Source organism: Coturnix japonica, chromosome 2 (assembly GCF_001577835.2).
Source record: "Coturnix japonica isolate 7356 chromosome 2, Coturnix japonica 2.1, whole genome shotgun sequence".
Taxonomy (NCBI): Eukaryota; Metazoa; Chordata; class Aves; order Galliformes; family Phasianidae; genus Coturnix; species Coturnix japonica.
Window position 1 is genome coordinate 32,879,672 of NC_029517.1, and position 18,565 is coordinate 32,898,236.

The window sequence follows — 18,565 nt, forward strand, 5'->3', positions numbered from 1 at the left end:
CAAAGTGGTCATCCTTAGTAAATCTTTTTCCAACAAGAGAACAAACAATTTTGTTTTGAAGAAACAAAATTAAAAACACAAGCTACTATACACTGCTGTCTTTCTACAAATTAAAAATACTAAAATAAAGAAAAAAAAAAAAAGAATATGTACAATATATAAATTCTACTTCAACACTAACATTTAAAATACTTTTCAGACTGACCTTTTTTTGGAAGAGGCTCATTTTGGCACCAACTTTCCTTCACATCAAAGACATCTTCTCTGAATTTACAGTACTGTTTATACAGTTTATATTATACTGTGTACTGAATAAGCTAGAGAACAGCTGCATTGTAAATCTTTCCAGACCTTGAGGATGATGCTAAAATTTTGGTGCTTGATGTGAGAGTTCAGATTGCACCTTGCTTTATCTTTCCCGGCAGTCAGTGCAAGTGCAACAGAAATGGATATTTATTCTGGTCTCCATTTTACTAGGAATTAGATTAGAAATATGAAATATCATTTATTGCTTGATCAGCTGTGTTGGAAACTGATAGCACAGCTATTCAGAGTACATGCAAGGAAACAGGAATCCCTTAGGAAGGACTTGCTGTCCTGTAACTCCATTAATTTCTAATTTAGGCAGGCTAAGATCATACTGAGAACTATGCAATGGCACAACTGTCAGTAATATAGTCAACAAAAGTAATATAAATCTTATTAATAGAAGTACTCTAGTATGTAGGAGTACTTGGCAAGGCTAGGACATGCTGCATAATGATGAATTTTATGGTAAACTCAAAGCATGATGTTAAGAAAAACTCTTCGGTAGGTACAGATATCTTAACAGAGGCATATACAATTGCAGTGGCACCATGGAAAGAAGTGAATCAAGTTTCTGAAAAAAGGAAAGTAATGGCACATTATGTACTATGTACATGAATTAAAATGAATGTTATTTTTGTCTACTCAGGAAACACAAGACTCTTGCATTAATAAAAGATGGTCGTGTTATTGGTGGTATCTGCTTCCGAATGTTCCCTTCCCAAGGATTTACAGAGATCGTTTTCTGTGCTGTGACTTCCAATGAGCAAGTCAAGGTAAAATTAACTCTCCACTAGAGTTTATTAAATGCATATGAATTCCATTTACCACCGTATATACTCCTAATTTTGTGGTCTCATTGAATATATTGTGCTACCAAACAGAAATCAAATTTGATAGATACAGTGATTCTGAATGTACCATAGAAAACCTAAATAATAGGACAGATTTAAAATCATCAGAATAATAGTGGGACTATTTTTCTAAGAAAAAAGACACATTCCTCAACACAAAAATAATGGTAATTTTTCTTCCACTCTTGGATTATTCACCCTTTTCTTCAGCAACTGCCTTTCAGTGTGGCATAACGCATCATGGTTGGCTGAATTAAGTGTAGCTTACATGTGTTTGTAATATATGCTCAGTCTCTTTGTGATGTTAAACAGCTTCAATGAAAATTAGTTATATCGAATAAATTAGGTATAGTTTCACAACTCAAAATAAGCATACACTGTTTTGCATACTTATTTTTGAGTACAGTGTGCATAATGTTCTCAGTGTTGATCTGTAATGTTGAGAGAATGTAAAGCACTATAAATATACAGGAGATTCTGCTCTTCTTCTCCAGGATTACAGGTAAATCTAAGTGGGAGTATTTAGTTCAGGATATTGCCTTTAGATGGTGCTGTAGCTATATGTTTTTCAGTTGAAATTGTTAATGCTGAGATGTGGGTTAATTTAGAGTTTCTAGAAGATGAACAAGCAGAAACTGTGTGAAAGCCTGTGACAACTTTTAGTACTTGAATTATATTTGAATTTATGAGACTCTGAATTCATAAGGTTAACATTTCCATGGACACAGTAGTATATAAAAAAAGCACTCAAAGTGTTTTATATGAACAGTAACAGAGCTTGCTGTTGGTATGTTTATTCTATGTCTATATAATTCATAAAAGGTGTTTTAATTAAACTGAAGCATTCAAATGTGCTACAGGAGTTGCAAATATTTGTTGTGATTCTCAATTAACCTTTCCAACTTGGACTCCTCACGTTGCCTTACTGGGGTTGCACACATAAAGCACACTTTCTTCTGTTACCCTTCGGGTGTCTCAATATTTGCAGAGTTCAGTTGACTATTTCTTAATTTTGGCCTTCCCACATTCCTTTCTAAGTAAGATGACCCCTAGCAGCAGATAAGTGAGAAAGAACAAATGTTCACACAGGGATATCACTGCAAACTCTTGGGAAAAATAAACATGTTTTAATTCAGTTTGAGGCTGGAGTAAGAAATATGGAAATATGGATACTGTTTTGTGTGTGATCTTTAAAAGTTAATTTGGTTTTGAGATAGATTGATGTTATATTATAAAATTATTTTAAATTGTATCGTACGTGACTTTGTTTCTCTTTAGTATAGTTGGACTTTGGCAAGCATTTGTGAGAACAAATAAATCCCGGGGAGGTTATAAAAATAATAAATCAACTAAAAATATTTGAGCTAATTATCATTGTAATTTCTGGAGTTTCTTAGAGGCAAGAAGATGAAAATTAGTGCTAGAGATTAGCTACTTTGGGATTTCTGGAATGAATTGCAATGTTTCAAGTTGTAAGTAAAATGTCTCACACAGTTTCTTGCACCCTGTTGATGAGAAGGGAAGTGAAAAGCTTGGGTGGCTTATGCACTTCTTGCATTTAATTAAAACATTTTTCTTTAAAATTTATGAGACTTTCTGTCCTTTGCTGAGTTATGAAATTTGCAATTATCTCGTTATTTTGAGCACTTCTCAGTTCTAAGAAATGCTGTGCCACTTAACATGCTATCAGCTGTAAAACTGCTTTGTAACTTATGCCATGCACAATACCTGCCACTTTAACAAGTGAATATTCTGCTCTAAGAGCTTCCTCAAATTCAGAAGTATTTATTTTTACATACACAATATCTTCATTTTAAATATGAGGTCTGAATGAGAAATGCTCTAAACAATATCAGGAAAGGAAGATAAATGCACTAATTTTGTGCCTAGAGCGCTACATTTTTCAAGAATGAATGTCACTACTTTTTCACTACTGGTGTATCCCTGTGTTTTGTTTTGGGTTTCAGCAATTACCTAACTTGCTTTTATCTGGCTGTTTTCATGTGTGTGGCTATTAAAATTTCAGTCATAAGTATATATTTTGTAATGTACAGTTCCTAGTTACATAAATAAAATTTTTGCCAGCTTTCAAGAACATTCTATGTACATTTGTGAAAATATCCAGTTATTTCCCATGATGTTAAAATTTGAATATATGGAGGAATATCACATTATTATGGGATTTCCTGTATTTTACCTTTTTTGCCTCACAGCGTAAGGGGAGGAATATAGCTCACTTGGAAGTGTGAATAAATGGAAACTTTTGTTTACTTTGGGGTTGAATGAAAATAAAAATTATTCCTGTGTGCAGTCAGAAAGCATAGCTATTTTTTATTATTATGTTACCTATTGTGATAATAGTTATTTCACTATTCCCTTTTGTGCCTCATGATCAAAAATGAAATCTTTGAGGAAGAGACTGTTTCTGCTGCAGATACACAGAACTCAGTAAAAGAGAGGCAAGAATAGTTTTCTCTAGGAGGAGCTGGTGAGGCAGTCCCTCTGTCTTGCAGATTTTAATTGATGTGACATATTACAGTATATGTAATTTTGTTTCTATTAGTAGACGGTAACTTAAAAGAAGAAACATTTTTTGCATGTTAATTACACCTTTCAAGACTGTATCCCTTTTGAGTCTCACTTTACTATGAAGAAGGGTTGAGGGAACTGGGCTTGCTTAGCTTGGAGAAGAGAAAGCTCTGGGGAGATCTCATTGTGGCCTTCCAATACTTGAAGGGAGCTTATAAACAGGAAGAGGAATGGCTGTTTACAGGGGTGGACAGTGATAGGACAAGGGGGAGTGGTTTTAAACTGAGACAGAGGAGATCTAGGTTAGATACTAGGAGGAAGTTTTTCACACAGAGGGTGATGATGCACTGGAACAGGTTGCCCAAAGATGCTGTGGATGCCCCATCCCGGAAGGCATTCAAGGTCAGGCGGGACATGGCTCTGGACAGCCTGGTCTGGTGGTTGGCAACCCTGCCTATGGCATGGGGGTTGAAACCAGATGATCTTGAAGGTCCTTTTCAACCCAGGCCATTCTATGATTCTGTAATTCTATTATTGATCCCTAGAAAGACAATAGGTTTGGGACTCTCCTAGATTAAAAGTGAAGCAGGAATCAGAAGCTGCCATATTTTGTGTTCCCTGCTAGGTCACAAAGATATCCCTACAAGGCTGAAAACTATTAGGTCTGGAATATGCCTCACTAAGATATTTATGGCAAAATGTTTAAAACTAGGATCTAGAGGAAACACTGCATTTTGTAAACCCTTTTGTAATAACTCTTGGTACACAGTTTGTAATATTTGCAGTCCCCAGAGGCTTCAGAATGTCTTTTTTCTTCTGCATTTCACACAGGGTTATGGAACTCACCTAATGAACCATTTGAAGGAGTACCACATCAAACACAACATTCTCAACTTTCTCACGTACGCAGATGAATATGCTATTGGCTACTTCAAAAAACAAGTAAGTCACGCTAAGAAATTACTTGGTGCAGGAAATGATGGAACTGAATAAGCAAAGTAGTTAGATAAGCATACTTTGAAACTGCAACTAGACATAAGGAGTTTTAGTTTTACTTTTTATACTATAAGGGAGGTGAAATGGGAAATGTTGCCCAAATTGGTTTTAGAACTTCTGTGTCCTTGGCAGTCTTCAAGACTGGACAGAGCACTGAACAGCCTGATCTGATGACCTCCACAAGTCCCTTCCATTCCCATTTATTCTAGGATTAAATGTACAACACTGAGTTTGTTCTTTACACATTCAGAATGGATAAATTGTAAACTTGTGATTCTGCTTACAAGATGTATGCAGACAGACTCCTTTTCACCTCTGAAATGTCCTTTCCCAAATTTGAAGTTGCTCAGTATCCAGGTAAGACTGAAGCCTTTGACTGTAAATGGTGAGGTAGAGGTCCTGGTTGGCTTCCTGTTTTTTACCAAGGTTTTATAGAAAGCACTGTAATGTAAGAATGAAATAGAGCCCAAGTGAGAGTCTTACACTGATTTTATTGTGTTTGTTTTTCACTTTATTTTTTTAACTGTATGCAGACTGTATCAGTATATATGTTCATATACATATAAAATTACAATTTGATTCTAAATTATTGGAGCTCTTTCATTTAAAAATACATAAAAAGAAAATAGCATAATTACAACTTCAATTTATTTCTTTTCCAGGGTTTTTCCAAAGATATTAAAGTACCAAAAGCAAAATACGTTGGCTACATCAAGGATTATGAGGGTGCCACATTAATGGGATGTGAATTAAATCCAAGGATTCCCTACACAGAATTTTCAGTCATCATTAAAAAACAAAAGGAGGTAAAAGCTGAAATGAAACACTGAATACTATCATCTCTTTAGATGGTCAAAAGCTATCTAGGAATGCTGTTTAGAAATGGTTAATTAGTATCAGGTTTTCTCTCCTTTTCTTTGATTCATTAAACATTGAAGTGTATATTTTTCATTTAAGTAACTTTTTTTTTTTTTAGTCTCAGTGCCATACTTCTGCAGTTTAAGTATTAAAAAAAAGTAGTGATATTTTGAGCTGTGTTGAATAACTTAATTGATTCATTATATTAATGAATATATTAAGATTTTAATGTTTTAAAGTACAAATCTAGATTACTGTTTTCCTGAATTCAAAACGATAATGTTAATGGATCATAGTTTTCAATATAATAACAATTTATAAGCAGAACAAGTAAGACATTTCAAGTTGTGTTTAAATACCTTCCTAGACATTTAAAGAAATAGGAATTACAAGGTTAACTTTATTCTTCCAAGGATAGTCTAATCTCATCACTTCTAATTTTGTTAAAATGCCCCTCTGTGGAACAATAATTTTCCTTCCAGTAGAACTATTTGGCCTGTGCTGACAAAAAGAAAGAAAAAATCAAAGGGTTATGCATTTAATATGCTTATCTCTTCTCTCTGGTAACCAAAGGAATAGCATGAAGCTGCATCAGGGAAAAATTACACTGGATATCAGGAAAAAGTTCCTCCCTAGAGGGTGGTCAGGCACTGTAACTGGCTTTCCAGGGCAGTGGTTACAGCACTAAATTGCTAGAGCTCAAGAAGTGTTTGGGCAATGCTCTTGGACATAGTGTTTGATTTTCAGATAGCGCTGTAAAGAGGTCCTTTTCAACTCGGATGTTCTGTGATTCCAGTAAAAAATTTCGTAACTTTCTGGGAAGTTTTGATAACTCAAGTCCATATAGCACAAAGAGTTATTTTTACTTCTTATATCTGTTTGTTTGGGTTGCTCTTTAGATCCCAGAGTTCTTTTGGACCCATCATTTCCTCATGGATGGGATGTTGTTGGGGTGGGCACATAACACTTATCTTTTGTAGTTTGCTACGGTTGCTTCTCTTAGACTTGCCTAGTAGTAGTAATACAGTTCTAGGCTCAGGCCATCTGGGCTGGGGAAGCCTTTTTTGTCATTTAGGAGCAGAACATAGGTTCCAAAGAGCAGCATCAACTTTGACTTCCTAATGGTAAAATCTTCAGTAAGAACATCTCTGGCTGATATCTAAGCAAATCCTGTATTTACATGCCTTGAAATCTCCAGCTACTTCTAAAATACTGCAGAGTATGAGAACAAATGTGTCTTGAAATTTCTGACCAGGATGTGTGAAAATAGTTCACAAGGACCAGCTGTTGGAGTTAGTGGCAGTTCCCCAACAACTTCCAGGAAATTTCCTTCCCTTCATCTGCCATCTGCCCATCTGGCAGTGATCAGTGAGCTGAGACTCCTTTCCTCCAGACCTATACCTAAGTAGACATCTGAGAGATTTGCTAGACTCATCCGCAGAATTAGTACTTGGCCAGGTATCTTGCCTCTGTTACCCACTTGTATTTCTAAGGACCATAAGTTCAGGATATGAGTGTTTCTTTGCTGATGATGGTTTTGCATTAATCTTCTTTGTTACTTTGGAGCACATCAACTCTCTTTGTTTTCTCTGCTGCTTTATTACAGATCATTAAAAAGCTTATAGAAAGGAAACAAGCTCAGATTCGAAAAGTTTATCCTGGCCTTTCTTGCTTCAAAGATGGAGTACGACAGATTCCTATAGAAAGCATCCCTGGAATTAGTATGTATCAACCTCCTTTAATGTAAAACAGAAGAAGAACTCAAGAAATGTCCAAGATTATAAATACTAATACAATACCTTATTTATTTTTTACTAATGTGCAATTGATCTTTCCTCTGTTAATTTGATTCCAATGAAGATGATTGCATTTCCAGTCCAGTTGATGTCTGCAGTACATCCTTGAGGCATCCCAGGCTGATGCTCTTTTGTGTACATGTGTTTGATTTGATTTACATCAGATCCATCTTTGATTTATATCACAGTATGGTCAGCAATTTCGATGTCACCACTGATGCACTGCACTCCTGAATAAGGTTGAATTCTGTGCTAAACATGGACTTAGAACAGGAAAAAATAGATTCAGAACACTGAAGTATCTATTTTTTTTTCTTTCTGTTTCCTTTTTTAAATTCTATTTGCTCAGCACTGTTTTTCTGCAGTTTATTCTATTTCCTTAGGGAATCAAATTGAACAACCTTTCCATCTTTTTCTTTACAGAGGTTATGGTAAAATATGTATTGAATTACTTTTACAAATGGGTGTATCACAAAATAATAGTTTTAGAATCTTTTGCAGTCTGGAAGAAGAGACATGCAGAAAATTGAATGGGGCTCAGAGTTAGGTTTTCCCTTTCTTATTAGGAGGAGCTTTTATGAAAACTAACCTATTTTGCTATGACAGTACTGAAATTGCTTATATTTTTAGAGCTGCCATAACTGAGTTAATGCTTTGACCTACTGTAGTTCTCATGTAATCTCTCATGCTGTTGGTGTACAGGAGAGACTGGCTGGAAACCAAGCGGAAAAGAAAGAGGGTAAGTGCTGCGCAGAGGAGGATGAAGTGGATTTGAGATTCCTTTGAGAAAAGTCTTTCAATAATGTCATTTGAGTTTTCCTCCCATTCACTGGAAAACAGATAAACAATCTGCCAGGGATGTGTTCTTATGAGTTTTGTTTTACCTTTTATTTTGCTTGAATTTTTGGAATTGCTTTTAGGCAAGATGCACTTTAGCTTGAATCCCAGATCTTCATTCCAGTAATCTTTTTGTATTAATATTTTCTTTCAAGTAAAGAGCCCAAGGATCCAGATCAACTTTACAGCACGTTAAAAACCATCCTGCAGCAGGTGAAGGTGAGTGCTAGTTCTAGCTTACCTTCTATAAAGATTTAAAAATAATTTCTAATATAGAGTTTCCATATTAGATACCTTACTTTTTTCTTTACCAAAGAGCCATCAAAGCGCTTGGCCCTTCATGGAACCTGTGAAGAGAACAGAAGCTCCTGGATATTATGAAGTTATAAGGTTTCCCATGGGTAATGCCATTAACATTTTCTAAGTATAGTGTTTAAAAATCTTTACAGCTAGAGGCATAACAGTCAAGTTGTAATCTGATTGTTTTATGTTAAAAGATACATTATTTACAGCTGGATAAGTTCAGCTCCAATGTACTAAGAGTACAAAGCTGTCATTTGAAATTTGGCTAGTCTGTGATCTTTCTGAAACATTTATGAGGTATACCTGTGAAATCTAAGCATGCCCTTAGAGACTCGCTGTGAAGCACTTACTTAAAAGATGTAGTCATCTCAAACACTCTGGGATTTAGCTGGTTTATAGGAGTTGCAAGAATATGTTTTTGTGTGGTAACTGGTCATTGCAGTTCCTACTGCTACGCTAAAATATCTGATGGTAAACTTTCAAGAACACCTGTTCAAACTGATTTGAAAACTAGATTTAAACTTTCTAAATCCCACAGAGAAGACTTCATCAGAAGTGCAACAGTTTTCAATTTAACTCTTAACAAAGGACTTGCTTGCTTCAGTTTAAATTTAGGAAAATTCTTTATTCAACTGCAATACGAATCATTTCTTGTTACTTTTATCTTTGTATTTTAGACAGAGCTATTTTTTTTCTTCTATTGTTAATGTGGGATGACTTGCAAAGGAAAGTACATGAAAACTGATAACATTTTTCTCCGCTTTTGACTGCTGTCATGTAACTTCTATAACAATTCAGTGCTGTTCTAAAGAGTTCCTTGTTTTGATCACTATTGCAGTAGATTTAAAAATGAATCCTGGCATTCCTTCACTGTTTATGCAATACTCACCTCCATCTTTCTGACTTCTCTACCTTTTAATGTTATTAGAGAATGAAATACAAGTTGATTGCAGGCTACTATCACTCCTTTTAGTAGAACAGTGTTCATGTTGCTTTCTGTAGACTCCTGGCCTGTTTGTACTAATTTGTGTAGTTATTAAAAGAGCAGCCAGCTTCCTCAGTCGCTGACACAAATGTATTTTCTAGCAATGAAGAAAAAGAACATTGAGTACCATCCCTTGGCAGAGTTTTCTTTCTCTGCTTTTCTGATGCCTGCTCTTTTCTGTGTTTATACAGAAATAAGGACTTTTAAAGTTAACATGTGTTGCATGTTATTGTCATAACTCTTTACTTCTATGCTCCTCAGGTCTTCTCCTGCAGAGCTTGCAACAGCTTTGCCTCACAGAGCATTTAGGGGAGAGTTAGGGACACTTCATACCCACAGGAAACTCAAGACAAGTATAAGAACAGACAAGAATGAGTTTTGAAGAATTAAAAATAAACTCTACACAAATTTGTTATTACCATAAAATATTGCTTAGGTCCAGGGGCTCAACTGGTCTTGTTGTAACTAAAGGAAGGCATAGGCCTTAGACTAATGCAATTACAAATAAGGCCAACTGTCGCTTCACCATTTCATGACAAGTAGAACATCAAGAGGAAGGGATATTGCATAAGATACTGTTTGAATCAAACATTAATCTATTTTTTTCCCTGCACAGATCTCAAAACAATGAGTGAACGACTCAAGAATAGGTACTACGTGTCTAAGAAATTATTCATGGCAGACTTGCAGCGAGTCTTTACAAATTGCAGAGAGTACAACCCCCCTGAGAGCGAATACTACAAATGTGCCAATATACTGGAGAAATTCTTCTATACAAAAATTAAAGAAGCTGGATTGATTGACAAGTGACATTTCTTTTTGTTTTATTTTGTTTGTTAACAACCAAACCAATCAGTGTGCCTATTTTATGGGCAGGGGAAGCCATTATATAGCTGAGTTGTGGGACTATAAGGTTTTGAAAAACTTTTGTTTAACAGTTAGCACTTTTAAAAACCATTTCAGTTTTGCAAACATGTATTATAACAAAGTTACAAAAATTATTTTATTAAAATGCTTTATAATGTATTTAATTATTGATATTATTTTTTTGTGTTCCCACTATCCTGTGTTCATCATAATCTTCCCAGCCTCAGAAAAAACTACAAAATACAGGAAGTTGCTCTTGTTTGGGAATACAAAAAAAATTCCCAGACAATGAATGTTAGGTATGCATTAGGAAAACTTATAACTATTAGAAAAGCTTTATGATTTTTTTTTATTTTTTTTTTTTTCCCATTAAAAAGAAAACACAGTAAGGGAGAACATAGGGAGGGAATGTCTGAGACACGTATTTCATTGTAGAATCTTTTTATAATATATTATTTTTTAAAAGAAACATTCAGCTGGTTGAGAAGCTGTGAAAGAACAGCCAGTTCAAAAAAAAAAGAACTGCCTACAGCATTTGATAGATGCAAGTTTTTCTATTCCTTTTTTTTTTTTTTTAATAAATATATAATCTGCAAATTGCAATCTCATAACCACTATTAAAAGAAATAATTAAAAATCAGACTAGATATGTAATGTCATAATTGACTTATGCAGGACATAAGTACTCGAAATACCTTAAAAGGTTTCAATTTAATTATACTATATTTAATTTTAATTGGCTTAATGGCATTAAGGTTTTGATGCACTTCATGATCCACCCCATTTAATACTCTTCACTCATAAATTCTTCAGGTTACTCAACAATGACAAGACTATTGTATACAAAAGTCAGTGTATTTCAGCTTCAATCTTATATACTTGCTTCTGTGGTAAACTGGATTTTATACCAAGCTTTATTGTAAATACTTATTAACTGTGATTATTTAGACCCAGGAGCACATTAGCATTTTACAGCTCATATTAGCATATCTTCAAATTGAGCACATACGTAATATATATATTTTGCTGCCTACACTACATTTAAGAGGTACTTCTAACTTCCTAATTGAGATAGTACAGGCCAAAAAGTCATCACTTGATATTTTCTAATTAGAATTTGTAACTATAACGCTTTTGTGAAAAACAAATTTAACTCTCATTCTTAGTGTTTTATATTTACAGGTGATACACTGGTAATGTTCAGTAGTTATAAGGCTGAAATAAAACCACCCTATGCTGCATCAAGGAATATATTCCTGCAAAATACCTGTGCAATGTTAAAGCAGTTCAGCAAGTAGATGTCAGGAACTATCTGGTAGCAAATGTGGTATATACAAGGTATTCAAGCGTTAACACTAGAATTGCCACAGTGTTTCACATGAGATTAGTCAGAGCTACATTTGGATCTATAACTGAGGTACAAAGAATTTTTTTTTTCCTAATAGCCAGTACCAGATGCTATGATCCAGTTTTGTAGATTGGGCCTACAGGTGCACCTGTAAGCTTAGTATCCTGTGAAATTTTGTTATTTTCAGAGTAGATTTTCTTATTGTATTTCAATCAGATTGTCTCTTCTATATTGAAGCATTTGTTTTCTAATTTAAGAATTAATATTTTCATAGATACTGTGCAATAAAGTTACAGTAGAATATGTGGTTTTGCAAATGCTTTAACAGCTGATGAATTTTACATTTGTAAAATTAATATATTGTATTGGTACAGAATAGTTTTAAATTATATATGTACAAAATCTTACTTGGTCTCCTCTTCTTTTTCATTAATCCCTGCATTGCAAATATACACGCTGAAACGGTTTCACAACTGAGTACCACGAATCTGTATGAATGCAGTCAACACATTTTCCATGTGCACTTGAAAAAACTATTCAAGAAGTTCATCAGGAGTGTTGAATTGACTACAGTATACAAAGCTGAGCTGAGAAAGAAGCAAGAGAGGGGAAGGTTCCAAGTATTCCACCTATTCTCAGCTTCCCATTAACCTCCCACACCGACAAGCCTCCCCCCCACTGGAGCCCTTTAGTATCAGCATCCAAGGTACTGAGAAGTAAACAGTTGTATGTTTTGTTGCATATGGTCCATAAGGTAGTAAGTAGCTTTCCTAGATACATCTAGGAATACCACTTAAGAGACATGGGCTATATTCAGAGTACTTCCTACAGCTGTGATTCCTCAGACTTAACAACAACAAAAATATGTATTATTATATATAATATATAAAATATATTTTAATAAACTATATAACTATATATATAAACTATATATATAGTTTATATATGTATTTGTCTATCACTTTATTCTTTTTCCATGCCTGATTAACAGCTACTTGCAGATGGTTGAAAGAAAACTGAAATTAAAAATGTACACCTAAAGTTAAATCCTTCTGTTGCAGTTCATATAGTGCCAAAGATTTTCAGAGCAAAAATAATAACATCTAGAGTCACAATTTTAGGGTAGCAGTGGAAGGTTAAAGTGTGGTTCCAACATCCAAGGGTTGTTTATTGCTGAACGTACTCAGACTCTGAGAAGATGCAGCTTTTAACTGGAACTGCTGAAACAATCATGTAAAATGTTATCAGTAAACAGTACTTGTATCACAGAAAAGGAGAGCTCTGATGACTATTGAAGCAGGACAGGCAAGATAGGCAACCTTGCAGAGCAAGTAAAAAAACCTGTATTTTTATACTTACCGTTACTTATGTTGAATGCAGCTTTTCCCTTTTTATTGATGTACCCATTAACACTTTTAAACATCCCTGAAGTGAAGAAATGTGCTATATTTTAAGCACAACAGAACCTTGAAATCTAGCTTCCTTTCAGCAGTTTTTTTCCTCACTTTCTGCCTATTGTTGCACCAAATAGTAAATTTTCCTCTGGTAAAGGTACTTACACAGTGAGACCAGAATTATGAAGTACCTAACAATAAAAGCCCTGTGCTCTGGCTTACAATTTGCTTCCAGTCCCCAAAACAAAAAGCTCTTCACAACATTTGCAGATAATCATATAAGATTAGGAACAAAGCAAATTAAGTTTAACTTATGTTTGTAGCAGTAACAATCAACTAGAATCGACACTTTTGAAAGCTCACGCAACATAATTGAATGACAATTGACAATGTTCCTTCCAAGCATACTTGATATGAGAAGAGGAGGAAAGGAGTGCACTGGCTCTCACTGTGTCTATAGCTGATGCTGCTACCCTTCAAGCAACTATGGAAACCCTTTAAAAAAGGACTACAATCAATTCCGAGCTGTTTCCAAAACTAACACTTTTATTATTGGCTTCAATATGAAACTAACTGTTACATAAATAAGACCTGTACAAACATGGATAAGATTTGAACTTAAGCACTTGAAGTTTGCTTGCGCCAACCACAGTCAGATGAAGAAGTGTTTAAGTGAGAAAATTTTGCTCATTGCCTTTTTCAGATATTTCTGACCTATTTACAAATTCACAAAGTAGGATGTCTCCCAAAAGAGTTTAAGTGGAATCACCTCAGTCATGAGTAAAAATGTCTTCCGCATCCTTAAGAAGTAGTCACTTGATTAAAACCAAAACCCACTTTGTTCCATATCCAGTTAGACACCTAGAGACAGTTGCTTAATGTAAGTTCTCTGGCTGAAGGATTTCCCCCCTTCATAGTTCTGTTAGCATCACAGGATACCTCAACAGCCACTAACAAATTTCTCGTTATATTCTGAAAGAGATTTCTTCTTAGTGGAATTGTGTTTAGCATTTTTTTTCTGCTTGAATATTGGAGAATTCAGAAAGCATACATCTGTAAATGGGTCTCCTCTTCGAAGTTTCCTGTTTAAAAAAAAAGGAAAAAGCAGTTTGAGTTCTCCTTCCTCTCCTATTGAAAACATCAACTTCTCATTAGTAAGTTCAATTTCTCATCAACTATTTCATACTACTGCCAACAGCTGTTGTTGGCAGTAGCTGGATATTTTGCTAAGAACTTATTAACTGTATTTAAGTACCCCCTCAAATCACTTATTTAATGGATTATCTTTAACTTGATATCAAACTAAAAAACACCCACCCTGCAATACTTGGTTCCTTGTAGTTCACACTAAGCGTACAGCTTCTTCGATTGCGTTTTGGAGATGGTGATCTTTCACCTGCAGGGCCAACAGGTGCATTCTCTTTGCTTAGGAGTGAGGCAATATTAGTAACATCACAGAGATGACCATGAAATGACTTAGAAGATTGCCCTGTAAATAAAATAAAATAAGAAAATTGGTTGTGCTTCATCAGAAGTTTGCAACTTAGGCAAAAAATACCTTAACAGACAATGTCAATGAATGGATTAGACATGAAGAAACTCAGCTATAACTATCATTTCTATCTTTCAACATCTCCCAAATTATGCTTTTGATCTCCCTTTTTCAGACTCAGCTTTAGTACACCTTGAAATACAACTAAAATACAAAGTTAATTCATTGTTGAGCAATTTCTTAAACAAAACTTATCTTCAAGTTCAATTTCTGCTGTGAGGAAAAAGGTGGACAAAAGAATGAATCCAATTATTTTCAGCAACATTATTCTGACATTATTCTGTTTCTATTAAAAAAAAACAACAATAAAACTCAATGAAACACTGAAACAATTACAGAGCACTTTCCACACTTACTAATAGACTTTTCACTTGATTTAATGATTTCAGTCTTCTTTTCAGTCTCTTCTTTATGGAGTTTCTGCTCACGCTGTGCCAGACATCTTTTAGACCTTGGCCTTACATGGATTGGTGATGAATCCGGCCCATCCACTGAACTTTTTCTTTTTTTTGATTTATTCCTATGAGGCACATAGAGGCTATCATCTGAATCTTCTTCAGTATCACTCAACTTGCTGCTATTAGATTCAGATGATTCTTCTTTGTCATCCACATCAGTATCTGCGTCATTCACCTTATTTTGCCGAAAAGGTGTAACGTGAATGCTCTCTTCAAAATTAAAATCGTAGGCATCACTGGAACCACCCAACTTTTCTTTGGAAGTCTCTTTACATTGTCTTTTCTTTGATCTTGGTCTGGAAGTACCTTTAGTCCCTCCCATTTTCACCTTCTGATCCTTCCCTCTCCTTACCTGAGAGTCTTCTCTGCTTTTACATGCACGCTGTTTAAGATCTGAACTGTTGCCTGAACTGACCTTTGCAGTTTCAGAATCCGTCTGCCTTAACAGCAGCTCTGAACCTACTTTGTCCACCTGAGAAATACCTGAATGTATGTTTTCCACAGTATACACATCTAGACTTTCCTCAAGCCTGATTTCATCCTGTTTAAAAGGCTCTTTTGCTGAATCAGATGCTTTCAAATGGTCCAAGACACCAGTGTAAAGTTCATCTCTATTTGACATCTTCGAACAGTGGCGCCTGGTAGACACATTCTTTGTTAACTCATTACCAAATTCATCTTCTCCACCTGAAAAAACACCTCCCAGCATTGATGCAATGTTGTACACAGGACAATCAGATGTTTGCCCTTGTAATTGAAAAGAAAGAGTCATATTAAAGCTAAATAGTAACAATACAAAGGAGTTTTACTCAAATTCTTAATCTGTCAAAAATTATGACTAGCTTAGAATTTTCTCAAGAGATCCATATATCTTGATTGGTATTTATTAGGATAAGTTATGTATAATACAACCTCCAGCCAGAAAGCAGTTACGAACACTAAATCAGGATTTTCCTGTACTGTTTTATTTGGAGAGGTTACCCACAAGTCTTTTGGTTCTTCAATTATTTTGCACTTTTAACAGTCATCGAGTTTTTAATTGCACAATTGAAGATTAATTTACTCTGACCGTTTGGTAGATAAACGAAACTAGGTTGGAGATAAATGGAAGACAAAGCATTTTCAAGCTGATCCTCTATTTTGTTACGTACCTTCATTCATAAAAGCTTACCAGGTAGCCAATATCGTAAAGCTCAGATAGAAATAAATAAAAACTACTTGTCAATTACATCAAAAGCAGTAAATCTGTTTTAAACTTGTATTCACATGTCTTCCCTGCTTTTGACTAGAGCAATGCCAAATACTTTGATTTGTTTACCTTTGTCTGGAATTATTTTGGCTAAGGAAGTGCCACTGTCAAGTTCCCGACAGATCTCAAACACAGAATGACCTGGCTCACTTTTCTCACAGTCAGCTTCCAACCTACTTTGAAGTATTGGATCATCTCCATCGGCAGGCAGTAGAAGCTCTCTGGAAAAAATACTGAAGGTAATATTTACTGAATAGCAATATATTTTATAACAAGCTGCATGCACTGCATTGAACTTCTTCCCCTTGCTCACAAAATTAAGTTGGTTGCAGTGGAATTTTCAAACATAAATACACGTTAACAAAAGATACTTACACAGAACTTCTTTCTCCTACATCACTGGAATTATTTTCAAGCTCTGAAGTACGCACTCTCTGATTCTGTGGAGAAAACAAATCTTACTTCGACTCAACAGCTGAAATAAGCTCAGGCCACATAAAGATTTTAGAAAGTAGTCCAATTGTGCACAGAAGAGCTGAAAGGACCCTACCTTGCTTTTATTTGCTTCCTGTCTAGCTGACATACTCAGTCCCACAAAGACAACAATAAGCCCTAACCCAATCATACATAGTTGGCAAGGCAAGGAACTGTGAGGATGATACTGGGAGGAAGACGCAAAGCCATAGAAAATCAGGGTGCACCTCTCACCCTACAGCAGAGCCTCAGTCCTACTACGCAACCCACAGAGGTACTACTCTTGACCTCCAAACTGAGCCTCAAATCTCAAAAACCAGAGCAGCACAGATGCATACAAAGGAGGAAGGGAAAGAATTCATAGAACCCCCCCTGCCCAGAGAGGAAAAGGTACTCACTACACTCCTGGAACACAAATCCTTCGCTGGGCCAAGGAGATCAACTGACTCCAGTAAATTCTGAGAAACTTTTGAGATTATCTCACTCAAGGCTGACAGTCTAGTCTAATGGACAGGAGAAGGAAATCAGCATCATTGCTGTTATATTCAGATTTCAGCTACTAATATAATATTCTTTCACCAATATCACAAGAGAACTAAATTCTGGAGACACTATATAAAAAACTTGCAATCAGGTGTTTTAACTGTGATTACAAAGATAGTTTTATGCATTAAGTTAATTTCTGTTTAGCATTTACATTCACAAAGCTATTACTGGATTACTTGTGCTGATTCTCAGAGCCAGCTTCACCAAATTATAAAGAAGTTATTAAAGTACCTCAACAAGTCCTTCTGCTTGCCTGAAAGCAAGGCTTCTTTGCAAGTGAAACATCTGAAACTTCAGATCTTGATACTCCCTCCTCAGCTGTATGATAAGAGCTTGAGCATCCCTCAGTTTGAGCTTTTCTTCCTGTAAAGCCTGAGCCAGAGCTATGTTGTTGGCCTGGAGGCTTTTCATTTTCACAGAGGTGGTGGCTGCAAAAAAATTTAAACTAGGTTAAAAGGAAAAACAACCACAACAAAACACTTAAAAAAACCGATCCATCAGGATATTAAAGTATCTTACTCGCTCTTTTGCACTTCACAGTCGAGATCTGGCTCTTTTTACCCAACGACACCCATTTCTGATTTCTCTTCTCTTTCATCCGTTCCTTTATGTCGCTCAGACTGTCTTTGAAGGGCTTTTTCAGGTGCTCAGCCATCTTTGACCTTCGCAAGCAGAAACGACAAAGGGCTCATTCAGCTGCCGCACAGGGCCACGCCAGACGGGTGGCAGCTGACCCCCCTGTGCGGATGGCAGCCCCAGCTGCGGTCGCAGCGCTCCCTCCCCATCCCCCGTGAGGGCTGGTAGAGGCCCAGCCTCATCACCGACTTACCCCAGAGCGGCGCCGGCCGCCACCCTCACGGAGACGCCGAGAGCAGCGGAGCGTCCACGCGCGCAGCCGGACGGTTGGCGCCGCTCCCCGACGTTCAAAACGCAGCGCCGCGGCAGCGCATTGGAGGGAGCAGCGTGTGGCGTCACGAGCGGCGGCCGCTCGTATCCGGGCTGTGCCGGGGCTCCGCCCGCTGTGGGGCGGTGCTGAGGCGGATCGCGTGGGGCGGCCGTTGGGGTTGTTGTGCTGCACCGGGGTTCGGCCTGCAGGGCTGGATGCTCGCAGGGCGCTCTGAGAAGCTGAGGCAGAGTGTAACATTCAGCAGCAAAGACGGGAAGAAAAGAAAAAAATATATCGTTAAATATTTACACAGAATGACCTGGGTTG

The 18,565-nt window shown here is 36.3% G+C and overlaps 2 protein-coding genes across 5 annotated transcripts in view; one reads left to right on the forward strand and one right to left on the reverse strand.

Moving 5' to 3' along the window:
* Positions 1–12,086, forward strand: part of KAT2B (lysine acetyltransferase 2B) — a 41,227-nt gene extending 29,141 nt beyond the window's left edge. Inside the window, exons 11-18 of the mRNA XM_032443202.1 lie at positions 956–1,082; positions 4,521–4,631; positions 5,348–5,491; positions 7,150–7,264; positions 8,042–8,078; positions 8,332–8,395; positions 8,493–8,577; positions 10,081–12,086. Coding sequence (XP_032299093.1) covers positions 956–1,082; positions 4,521–4,631; positions 5,348–5,491; positions 7,150–7,264; positions 8,042–8,078; positions 8,332–8,395; positions 8,493–8,577; positions 10,081–10,274 — 877 coding nt within the window. The 3' untranslated portion in view covers positions 10,275–12,086. The remainder of the gene's footprint in view (positions 1–955; positions 1,083–4,520; positions 4,632–5,347; positions 5,492–7,149; positions 7,265–8,041; positions 8,079–8,331; positions 8,396–8,492; positions 8,578–10,080) is intronic.
* Positions 12,087–13,599: 1,513 nt separating this feature from the next.
* SGO1 (shugoshin 1) lies at positions 13,600–18,315 on the reverse strand. Of its 4 annotated transcripts, none has more exons than XM_015853932.2 (9): positions 18,182–18,315; positions 17,872–18,014; positions 17,584–17,780; positions 17,205–17,309; positions 16,708–16,772; positions 16,402–16,553; positions 14,982–15,830; positions 14,391–14,562; positions 13,600–14,155 (listed from the first exon to the last, which is right to left on the reverse strand). In XM_015853932.2, exons 2-9 carry the CDS (start codon positions 18,005–18,007, stop codon positions 14,014–14,016), a joined length of 1,818 nt encoding a protein of 605 aa, XP_015709418.1. In that variant the 5' UTR covers positions 18,008–18,014; positions 18,182–18,315; the 3' UTR covers positions 13,600–14,013. The 4 variants fall into 4 exon arrangements, with proteins under 4 accessions (XP_015709418.1, XP_015709417.1, XP_032299095.1 ...); XM_015853931.2 differs by having other exon boundaries at positions 16,402–16,565; XM_032443204.1 differs by lacking the exon at positions 17,205–17,309.
* Positions 18,316–18,565: the final 250 nt, after the last annotated feature.

What these genes read in the sequence shown, in the direction of transcription:
- SGO1 (XM_015853931.2), bottom strand. Translation starts at nt 18,007, where the DNA reads ATGGCTGAGCACCTGAAAAAGCCCTTCAAAGACAGTCTGAGCGACATA. An exon ending in TGTGAAGTGCAAAAGAGCGA is followed by an intron (nt 17,781 to 17,871) that starts GTAAGATACTTT and finishes ATTTTTTTGCAG; the next exon opens with CCACCACCTCTGTGAAAATG. An exon ending in ATCAAGTGAAAAGTCTATTA is followed by an intron (nt 14,563 to 14,981) that starts GTAAGTGTGGAA and finishes TTTTATTTACAG; the next exon opens with GGCAATCTTCTAAGTCATTT.